Source organism: Lissotriton vulgaris, chromosome 3_1 (assembly GCF_964263255.1).
Source record: "Lissotriton vulgaris chromosome 3_1, aLisVul1.2, whole genome shotgun sequence".
Classification (NCBI taxonomy): domain Eukaryota; kingdom Metazoa; phylum Chordata; class Amphibia; order Caudata; family Salamandridae; genus Lissotriton; species Lissotriton vulgaris.
In genome coordinates this window covers 1,157,948,852-1,157,960,421 of record NC_141689.1, presented here as the reverse complement: position 1 = coordinate 1,157,960,421, position 11,570 = coordinate 1,157,948,852, and the positions used below count along the sequence as shown (strand labels likewise).

At 43.5% G+C, this 11,570-nt stretch overlaps 1 protein-coding gene across 1 annotated transcript; it reads left to right on the top strand.

Annotated features, from left to right (window-relative positions):
* Positions 1–643: 643 nt before the first annotated feature.
* Positions 644–11,026, top strand: LOC147727614 (thioredoxin-like). Its single transcript, XM_086963146.1, has 5 exons — positions 644–758; positions 2,914–3,018; positions 9,209–9,268; positions 9,961–10,026; positions 10,758–11,026. Exons 1-5 carry the CDS (start codon positions 735–737, stop codon positions 10,818–10,820), a joined length of 318 nt encoding a protein of 105 aa, XP_086819272.1. The 5' UTR covers positions 644–734; the 3' UTR covers positions 10,821–11,026.
* The last annotated feature ends 544 nt before the right edge of the window (positions 11,027–11,570 follow it).

Sequence of the window (11,570 nt, the reverse complement as noted above, 5' to 3'; positions counted from 1 at the left end):
GGCCCATTACCTATCCCCTATCACTGTGTCCGTGTCTCATTCACCTCTCCACAGAATGAGGGCCTAGCGCCCTCACAAAACCCTACACCAGCCTTGCTTCTCGTAGGGAAGGACTATAAGTATAAAGTGGGTGTTTATGTACCGCTTGCAAGTTTTCAAAACACATAAATAAAAGGCTTTGTTATTTACAATCCCAATAGCTCAAACTCTCGCAAATGCGGGACCTATTGTCTTGCAAAGGCTTGTCTTCATTCTGTGATTGTGCCCTGTCATTTTAAAGTGCGTCTGTCCCGTTCTGAGGCGCGGAAGCCACCGGACTACAAGGCCTGGATTAATGATGGTGAAAGACCAACAACGAGTACCAGAATGCAGTTGGAAAAGGTGCCTAGAAACACTCTCACCTAAGCGGCAACATTCTTCCCTCTATCTGCTAGCACATGTGCCCTTCTGAAACCCTTCATGTCAACAACGAAGGGGTGTTTTATCTTTTCAATTTCCAACGTCTAGGTCGGAGGAAAAAAAGTAGTGTTGATTTTTATTTTAAAGACAAAACTAATTCCCTCCCCCACAGAAGGCACCGTGACGCGGCCCCGCCCACTCTCACAGGTTTAAAAGCCCCTCGGGTAGGGTGTGCCTAGTACTCTTCTTGTATTTGCTGTCGTTTCTGCGGCGTCCGTGTGGCCTCTGCGCGAGCAGATTTTTCTATTGCACTTTTATCTCGGCCTGTCATCAGCATGGTGAGGAAGATCAGGAGTGTGGTAAGTCTCTCTTGTTAAAGCGTGGGTGGTGGCTTTTTTTGTCCACTCTTAAGCTTACCTGAGGCCTAGCTGGAGGAGGGCTGTCGAGAAATAGCGCTCGATTGTACAAACAGAAAACAAACCCATGAAAAGTGAGAGGGACGTTACTGTTCAGTCGGCCAGGTTTTCATCTGAAGTGAGTCCTGGTCAGTGAATGAATATTTATATTATTTGGTATTCATTAGTAGAGGTTGCGACTGGCGAGCCGCCGAAAGCTGAAGCCCGGCTCTGGTACTGCTGGAATCCCGAGTTTTCATGTGGCTTCGGCTTCCCTTGCTCCCTCTATCTAACCAGGATGTGGCCTTGGGGCCAGCGCTGCCGACTCTGGCGTGGGCTCAACCTCCTGTGACTCCCTTCAAAGCCGTAATCTCCCCTGTGTGTATGCAATGAATGTTACTTAATGTAACCGGTGTTCATGTTAAGAACGCTAAATTCTCGCTAAACAGAAATTCCAAAAACCGGCACCGAGGTTAAAGCAAAGATGTAACGTGAGACGGATGGATGCCCATTTACTGGCTTGTTTGTGCAAGGTAATCTCAGAAAACCTTACTAAATCACGGCTTTCCCCGCTTTGATCCTGTCTTCGTTATCGCATTGTGAAAAGTGGATTCAGAGTAACAGTTGTACAAAGAGCTATTTATGATTTGATAAAACTGTGGTTGCTGTATAATCCGGGCCTAGTGCACGAATTAATTTAAGTACAGGGTTTAGATAACGAGTGACCTGTATTAGTATTTAAACATGCACCATTAGAGCACTATCACTCTTAATAAATCCTTACTGGTGCAGTGTCATGTGACTTATTTATTTTAAAGCTTCCACATGTTGACGAAATGTACTATTTGAATTTTGAAGAGACGGTATCATATTTTACGTGGTGCTTGTTACATGCTCTACATATCAAATATTCAGGGCTCGGCTCGTGCGGAGATCAGCGCCAGACCCTTGACTCGGCTCTCACTGTTAATATATTGGCTCGCCCATCTCTATTGGACCCAGCTGCTCCAGGCAAGCAACTAGCTATTGCCTTTTAGGCACAATTGCTTTTTAGCCAATGGAAACGTTCAATTTCCGTACCAGTACTTAAAATGTAAAAAATCAATACCACCGGCTCCATAATCCAACCTGATGTCTGATCGAGTTAATTGTAATTAATAGTTCAAGTTAGAAGTTAATGCGTTTTTTATATAGTCCTGTGTGGCTGATAATTGCATCCGATATTTTGCCAGTCAATGGCCAATTTGAAGTTTCTCTTTCTGACCTCCCCTCTGGTAGGCGCTTTGTGTTAAATTGGTCTGGCCTTGCTCCTTAATAAACACGTTTTGCCAACCGGACCATCAATGGAGGAGTACTAATAAGATGCGTCACAAGCGTGGCTTCTACGCAGTGTCCTTGAGACTGTCCCTAACGTTTGGTTCTCTAAAGATCTCGTGAAGTCTGCAATAAGCAGCACCCTACAGATATCCGAGGCTCGGCGTAGAACAAGGGGTGCGTGCAGTTGGTCCATACACATTTGTCAGCAGTTGGTCCCTGCATATTTGAGTATTAGGGTTGTGGCATGTGGAGTAGTCTCAATGTAACTTTGAGTTTCCCAACATAGGGGTGTGTAAACTCTCTTAATTTGCTTTTGCAAAATTATGTAAATCTGCAATTTTAAATTGGCCCTTCTGCTTTATTTTAACGTAAATAAATCTCCTTACATAGTACAGAAACAATTACTAATGTTCTGTTTATTCGTGCTCAAAGCTTGCAGGTTTAATTGTACCACATGGTGGCAAGCCATAATTTAGCCCTAGGTGAATTCGTAAAAGATTACAACGTTATATTGAGAATTTCACCAGGGCCTAGTTTATATCCGAACTAGATAGTGTAAATTGATACAGAGAGAGCGGGTGCAATCTGCATCGGGTTAAAAATCTTATGTAAAACCATCCAAGGTTATTTCCTGGCATCACTTGGTTGCAGCTCGAAAGATGAACCTTGGCTAGTGAGCCCTCTGTAGGGTAAGAGGCGGCATCTGTCATGGCCATTGGCCAGATGAGCTAGAAGGGTAACTGACTTTCGTAACTTCCCAGGGATTGTTAATTTTCTGCATCTGTGTTTTTTTTTCTTCCAGGCGGAGTTTGATGATATCCTGGCGAAGTCCCACTCGAAGCTGATCGTCATAGACTTCACTGCCTCTTGGTGTGGGCCATGCAGAGCGATCGCACCAGTGTTTCAGGTATGGAAGCACCTCTTTAATACCGCTTTTGAAGGGTCCCTTCTTGATAAAGGACTTCAACTAGGCCTGACTTTGTACCCTGCTGCATCTGAGGGGGAGCTCTGACATCACCAGCCCCCTGGAAATAGGACCACCAGCCCTACAATCCTCAACGTTTGGTGGCGCTGCAAGGCTAGCGAAGGGTTGCCCACAGGTGCTCAAAGCATACCTGTGTCTCCACAGTGGGGGACATGCCAGGGACAAGGGCAGGGTAATCTGCGGCTGGGCTAGGCCACATTCCTTGTTTCATCCAATGGGTAACCTGCCTACTCAACCTGTGTGTGTGCTCTTGGAGGTGTAGCATCACCCTCACTATATGAGCCTGACGAGTCTTGATTTGTTCAAATTAGGCCTCCAAATGAGCACATTTACACATTAAGCAGTTGAAGTTGTGGTCAAATAAATACTTAATTTCCCCAGAAGTTACTGGGTGCTGGCCCTATATAAAGTGGTACTTTTTTACACACTGTGCCTCTGCAACTAGAGTGAGGTTCATAGATACAGCTATACCAGACACCCACCAGCGAGCTGTCCCGGTTTTTATAAAGTGGATCTCCCTACCCCACCCTACTGCTTGCTTTGGGCCCTGTGCTCCTGGCAGTGCTTCTTAAACATTATTAAAAGCAATGCCTGATAATGCTGGAACACGCTCTACTCTTTTGCTCCTCTACAGGGACTGTAAAAGTTTATTTTTATTCCCAGTGTTTTCTGTTTAACATGGTAGAGTGAAAGATCACTGTTGCTCCCTCTGGAGCGACACTGTAGTGGTGGTTGGCATTACTCGCGGGGTGAGGTAAGGGGGGGCAGGGTTACATAATGCAAAAATAATTGTATGTGTATAAACTTACCTTGCCCTTGGGTCCCACGTCTCTGCTCCTGGTCTCCTCGTGGGACTCTAGGAACAGGAAGAACACCCAGGCTCCTCTGACAAACCACGTTGAGCATCCTAGTTCAACGTTCAACCAGGGAATGGGGCTTGGGCATGTTATCCATGCAGGCTGGAATGTAGCATGCATGGCGAACAGGGAAAGTGTGCATGACTGTTATGGGCAGCCCAAGAAGGTCGACTGAAGTTATTGTGCACTTAAGTGTGGGCCAACCCCACCTGCCCCGAAGGAAACCTAAAATGATGATTCAAAGTTATCACTTTATATTTCCTTTAATCTGCACTGCTCAAAAGAAGTGAGGTGCTGCTCCTTCGCCATAGCGGAGGAGCCGCCACTGCACATTTAGGCAGTGGCGGCTCCTCCGCTACTGCCTGAATGTGCAGTCAAGCCAGAGACATCTGAGGAATAACTAGTGGTGCTTCATTAGTATAAACAGCAGGGGACTTATCCAAAAAGCAATAGTGGCATAGGTGCCAGACTGACAAATGGAAGAGGGAGTGAATAAGCTAAATTTAAAAAAAAAACTGAATATATAAACTCACTACAAAGCTTCCTAAGGGGATAGCAGATTGGGGTATTCTCCAGTGAAAAAGAAACGCCCTTTATGGGGATCTCAAGGACTCCATTTCAGGCTTACGTGAGCCTATTGAAACCCAGCTGGTGGCAGTCATAGCAATTAAGCTGTCTGAACCCGCCCCCCCCCCCCCGACTAACCATCTTGAGTGCTAGGAGAGGCTAGTACACAATCTCAATGTGGTAGACTGGTGGAAAATGACCTTATCTCGTGTAACACTGGCTTAGAGAATTACCTCTCCCACACTTCTTGGGACTGGTGAGGCTTAGCACTCACCCAGTTGATTGTGATTTGATCTGGTCAATGTGGATGAAGCCTGCAACCCTCATTATTCAGACAAAACCACTTTTGAATGCAGCAGTGTAGCAAGGGCATCAATTATTCCCAGTGTTTATGGCGACCATAAGCTCCGCATATATAGACCTTTACGTATCTAGGAGGCTGGAGAAATAAGTGTGTCATCTATCACTAACCACTAAAGTCCCATGGCTTGCATTTAATATTTCAGAAATGTGGATACAAACACCTTTCAGATAAATTGTGTTGAAACCGTTCCACCCTGGTGAATACCTGCCTTGTGCCTCATTCGCATAGAGGGACAGCTCATTTGTGCACTGAAACTTGGTGGTTGGTAGACTGCTACTGAACCGTACTTGGCACCAGATCCCTCGGAGGCCAAGTAGTTTGCATATGCCCTGTAGGAAGGCATTGACATAGCCCTGACTGCCTGAAGGAGTCTCCTAGGATTTTTGTAAAATACAAAGATGTAGAGTGGAGCCCTTGTTACGGAAACGAGCAATTGCACAACCAATCTCGGGGTAAACTCATAATGGCATGTAGGCTGAAAGATACCAGGGCCTTCTGGATGGTGACAAATAAGACCAGATCTGAATATGCCAAGCAGAACACTTACCATCCGCCTCTAAGACTGGGTTGACAGTCAGAAAAGTTTTATAGTTTGAGGGCCACCAATCACTACGAAGTTAGACTTCCCCGTAGACGTTATCTGTGCATGTTGAAGTCTTAGGGGCAATTAAGAGCCTACCCAACAAAGCCCAGGGACTGGATGGTATCCCTATGGACCTATCTAAATGTGCACCAGTAATCTGGGCTTTCCCTCATTTGTAATTCTTTTAATGCTGTCTGTAAAGTGGGCCTCCTGCAGACATGGCGTTCTGCTTTAATGATGCCAATTTTTGGTGGGGAGTTGTTTTAGAGCACCTCCCCATGTGTCAAGGTGACAGACATGCTGTTGGATGTGCAGTGTGGGTCTGAGCACCATGGAGCAATGCCGAAATTTACTTCGACTGGTCAGTGAATATACTATTGCACCATGGAGCAATGCCTAAATTTACTTCTACTGGTCAGTGAATATACTATTGCAAGGCAGGGTACTGCCTGCCTGGCCTTCGTGGAGCTCTCGTGTCTTCGACAGCGTAGTCTGGCCCAAACTACGGGAGGCTTTATCTGAATTTGGGGTCTGGGACAATCTGGTGCAGTTCTTGAGAGAACTTAATTAAGATCTGTCTGTGGAATAGCCAGTCAGGTGAATGGACAGATAGCTATAATCTAGGGAGAGGGGTGCTGCAGGGCTGTGTATTGGCTCCTGCATTGTTTCCTTTGCATTTAAAATGGCCTTGATGCAGCACTTTCAAATGCTGTATCAGATTCTCCTTCAAGTGGCAGTGAAAAGGTCCCAGTGGGATTATACACAGGATGTGATATTATTATCTAGAACTCCTGTGGTTTTTAAATGTTTTATTCCAAGTTTGTCTTTTTTATGGGGACACCGAGCCTGGTTACTACCCTAACAAACAGGTTTATCATTGTTTGCAAGCCCAGAATCGCAAAGGTGAGGGGTGCCAATCTGCAATGTCAGCCTATTGCTCAGATTGAGGATTTTTCATATCTGGGAGTAGGTATGGATGCTAGGAGTAATTGAGGACCTTGTATCACTCATGTGAGGCCCACGTTTTAGGCTCGGTGGGTTACATTTTCAATTTGCCCACATGCAGGGGGGAAACATGTAGTCCCTCTCCTAGAAGTTTGTAAGAGGAAGTTTGACCTGGTCCTCGCCTAGTGTGTAGGCATTTGGGGATACTCAAATACAAGCCCCCTGCAGGTGGTGTAAATAATGGTGCTTAGGTGGCTTCTGGGAGTGCCCCTTGCTTGCTCTACCTATATCATATAACTTGAGCCCAGAATTGAGTATGCAGAGGATACAATCAAGCTGTCTCCCTGTCTATGTAGTATTTTATCTGGGCTACCCCACATGCCTCATTGAATAGAGCAATCCAGGATTGCCTCAAGTTCGAGAATGGCATAAATTCCCTGGTTTGCTTACTTCAAATCTGGGCGTACCAACTTTACTTTTCCTTTATTTCTCAACCTTTCCACCATATAGAAAACTGATGTATCCGAAGTTAAATCCACATTTAAGGAAAGGCCAGAGCCCTGGGGGAGGACCGCAAATGAAATAAAATGATCCGTTGAAGAATGGAGAGATTCACACTTCAACACGAATCCTTTAATGGGTTCTGGAGTAGTGTGCTAGTTGCTAAAAAAAGCACTTCAACACTTCATCAGGGGCAGCAAGCACTATATAAATGCAAACCTTTTTCCCCCTCTTCTATCCCTCCACTATCCTTCTCAATCCAAATAACTGACTAATATCCACCTTTCAAATTACGTTCCTATTTCACTTTACTAATTAAACACTAATCCTTTGTGGGTTCCTAAGTAGCGTGCTACTCACCAAAAAAGCACTTTGACGCCTCGTCGGGGGGTAGAAAGCGCTATATAAATGCAATTACAATACTCCATCCCTGGAGCCAAACCTAGAGTGAGTTGATGGCACTTTAGATGGGCTACTGATCCCCCATGTTCAAGTTAGGATTAGTGAGGTGGCAACTTTGTTTCCCATTCGGCCAATTTGAGCCCTCCCTTTCTGATATTTCCATGTGATATATCCTGTTTCATTTTATTTTTATAATTTTTTTGATCTCCCAGAAATATTCTCAATTCAGACTGTACAGTAACGAGGATTAGATCTAGAATATCCCTGGTGTATTTGCACCAGCTAGTCTCAATTCAAACATCTTTTAAAATGCTAATACTAAAATCACGAAAGTTTAACTTGAAGGTTTTAACCCAATATGGAAGTTATACGCAGTTTATTGTGCCAATTTTGTGATTTTCAACAATGCCTGTATATGTATTACCTGCTATGCTAAATAAGTCTGTGGAATTTACTGCCTTTGAACCGAGAATAATTCATGTAATTAGAGGACTGCAAGTTACTAGTTTTTTTTAATCCAACTTGTATTCACTTTTTGTATAGATTTTTAAGTGATGAATGGTTATGACTTTGTGCTTTTATGGCTAAATCAAAGTGAATTTGGTTTTTGTATCCAGGTAGTATAGTTCTCCGTTATCTGTCGGGTCCTCGGTTTGTTTAAACCCTTTGAGACCCTTGGCAGCTTTCCTTGGTGGCTGTTGTTTCCTAGACCAGTTGCGGTGAGTTAGTGTATTAAAAGGATGTATAGATGACTATTGAACTGATGAAGTGGTACTGCAACCCATTCTAAAGGCTGTAAGAATTCTGCAATACATAAAAAGAAATCCTCCTCCCACGCTAATTAACTGTTTTGTATGTATCTTCTGTATTTTGAGGATTTTTTTGCTATCTCCAAAAACTTGCTATAATGTGTATTGGTGCCAACCTACATGCTTCTGTGCTGTAGCCATAAGGCATCAATATCTTTATACTTTTTCAGTACTTCCAAAAGTCTTTCCTGTGTGCTGCAGTACAGCATATTAACTTGGTTTCCGTCCTGAAACCTTTGATCACTTTACTCTTCTGGAAGTGGGGAGCACCAGAAGATAGAGCCCACTTATGGATTGGGTACTGAGCAGAAAAATGACTGGACTCTTTACGCTTTCTTGCACTTTTCAGTTGGTGTGGTCCTTTCAGTAGTGCACTGTTCTTGGTCATCGCCAGGTAACCGTTTAAGAGCCAATTCAAACATGAGGACCGTACTTGGAGCTGGGCAGTGTAATGTTGTGCAAAGTGGGCGCGACCACCCTGGCCCACAAGCAGCGCTAATGTGTTTTGCCACCTCCCCCCCCCCCCCCCCCCTAAGCGTAGGTTAAATGGCTCTGCCCGACGTAGGAACGGAGAGCACGTTGGTTTGTTAATAAAAAGCCCAAGACCCTGGGCGTGGCAGGCAGTTGACTGACCACTAATCATACACGTGTGGTCTCCTTTAATGCTTGCTGTGAGGCCTATTCACGACACGACAGGCAGGCTCAATTGATTGCAAATACTATTAAGGGCGTCCAAAGTCAAACAACTAAAGGCTGAGAGGCTGCACCTTTGGAAAAGGGCCATTTCTACTGTGGTCTGACTGTCATGAATTGTGTTTGATGGAACTGGTTAAGTGTTAAACTTCGGATAGTCTTAAGTTTGTATTAGTTCTTGCATGTCTGTTTCCTAGTATTCTGAAATTCTTTACTCATTCACTGTGCATCCTACTTCGTGCTGGTGTTTAATGGTGAATGTCAAACATGAAATTGCTTTATTAGTATGTTCAAAGGTATGAAGTGTGTAGTGTGGCTTGACGCATGCTTCTCAGCAGGTGGGAGTGTCCATGACGTGTATAACTGTTTTTTCTTTATATACTTTCTGCAGAAGTTCAGCACGGAGTTCCGTGGCGTAGTATTTCTGAAAGTGGATGTTGATGACAACCCGGTAAGTGAAATGGGCACTTCTCAACGCTGTTACTATGGTCAGTAAACCTCACTTTCCGAAGCGCATTCCCCTCTCGCGAGTTAAGTCACTTAATTAACCTGGCATTGGCACTTTTGTTTTCCCTTAGCCAGAGAAATCTGACACAGGCCGTAACCATGTAAATTGGCCTTTAGTTTAATCTTTAGTATAAAATTGTCCCTGTCTTTGTTTATAACTATTCTTCTCTGAATTCTCAAATGGAGCAGAGCAGTATTGAGCAAACCTTCTGAACAGCACACTCCTCTTTTGTTTCATTGAATATCCCTGTACAGGTACTGTCTGAATGTTGAAATGGCTGACTTGGCCAGAGGGTGCTGCCTAATTCAAGTTAAATTTATTTTCTACACCCAGAACATATGAGTCACTTTATTGGCTGACTCTGTAGTCTCAACATGATTTTCATATGCCTAGGCTATATACGCATGTATGTTGATGATATATAAGCATCAACCTCCATTAGCCTAATATGTACGAGGGTAACTATCTGAACTTGTAGCCGTCTGCAGGCATAGATTGGTTTGCAAGTGACTCCTGAAATCACGGTTTGCTTGGCTCCGTGTGTACAATGTTTTTTTAATGTAGTCATGATATCATTTGCATTATAACGGCGTTTGCCATTAAACTAATGTATGCTGGAATTGTCTTACCAACAGGTGTTGGCCGAAAGATACAGAATAGAAGCAATGCCCACATTCGTTTTCATCAAGGATTTTAAGAAGGTATTTTTGGAATTCGGCTTTTCTACCAGTATTTGAAGCTCTTTGCACAGCAAATTAAGACCCCCACCATCAGCTGCTTTTGTTTCTGCGGAAAACTGGAATTGGTTCCACACAATAAGCAATGCCAACTAAATACCTGCGTTGATACTGGCCTTAATAAGCCACTATTTTGAGTAGAGCCCAATGAAGCCTTCCGGGCCTTCATGGCATCAAGATTTTACGGACTGATCCCTTTATGCCCATGGTATTGGAACTGGGTGGTGGCGCCTCGGTGAAGGTATATTTGAGGTCCCTTTCTGCTAATGTGATCCAATGGATGTTTCTGAGACATCTGGTTGTGGCCCGCTGTGCAAAGCAGCTGCATTCTTTCACAGGGAGAACTAGAAAATCTGTTTTATAGCTCTCCTTTTGAGATGTGTAACGGCTGAAGAAAATTGAAATGCAGCCAGGTTTACAATTGTATGTGACTTAAACTTTTGATCAGCGATTTCAAATTTACATGAATCATTGTAACCTGGTGTTATCTAAAGAGAATTGCCTGCTATCTTCCTCCTGCCTGGTTCAAGTTGTGAGCTACAAGAGGACTGGTGTCAATCTTTTCTCTAAGAATGGTTTCGATGCTCTAGTTTATTCATGGAATTTTAGACAACAGGATGTTTTGTCCTGCCCTTGAGCTGTGATGTTGGTGTATACAAGAATATGTAGCTTATTTTTGTCCTCTTTCTTTTTAGGTTGCTACAGTTAGAGGAGCTAATGAGGCAGCAATCAAAGCAAAACTGAGCTCTCTTTGCTGATTTTACGTTTGTTTTGCACCATTGCAATTTGGAGCTTCACTGATCAGGACCACGGGCGAAAGTTAAATTTGAACTCATGTTATATATTTTATAAACCTTTATTTATATAAATAAAAACTCGTTATAGCAGGCCCTTTTATTAAGGGACTGATTATTTAAACATTTATTTTTCTAATAAATTATTCACTTGAGTCCCTTCCATCTCTTATTTCATATCTGTGGTATTTGTTATTTCACGTGGGGCTGGTGGCTTTGATAAAATTGGCTCGCCCTTTACCCGAAGTGAGCAGTAGTCTGGCTGTGTGACCAGAGTAATCCTTTGGATTGTGACTAACTTTGAGTTGCTTGAAAGGAAATCTACGGCATGGCTTGCATGTGTGTGGCATAGAAAATTGGCTGTTGATTGTGTAGGTCTGTTCCAGTGATGGGTCTGTGGTGTGGCCGTTGGGTGTGTTAAACAATATAGTCTGGTCTCCAAGGATGCATAGGTTTGCAAATCTATGGCTGAACTATTTTAAACGTTTTAAAGTAATATCTTCGTAATGGTATGTTGGATGTTTGTTGTTTTGGTCTTTGGTTTAGATAAAGATACTTTATTCTTCACAACTGGTGTGGTGTCTATTTGCAGTGGTTTCACTGTTACTGTGTTATGTACAAATATCTTACAGATTTCCTTGAAGATGAGCCTGAAAGCTCGTGCCAAGTTATCAAGGGGGTGAGCAGGGTATCATCTTAAATGTGTAATCCCCT

Coding starts and splice junctions, on each gene's coding strand:
- LOC147727614 (XM_086963146.1), top strand. CDS start 735: ATGGTGAGGAAGATCAGGAGTGTG. Junction 759..2,913: donor TGAGGAAGATCAGGAGTGTG/GTAAGTCTCTCT, acceptor TTTTTCTTCCAG/GCGGAGTTTGATGATATCCT. Junction 9,269..9,960: donor TGGATGTTGATGACAACCCG/GTAAGTGAAATG, acceptor TCTTACCAACAG/GTGTTGGCCGAAAGATACAG.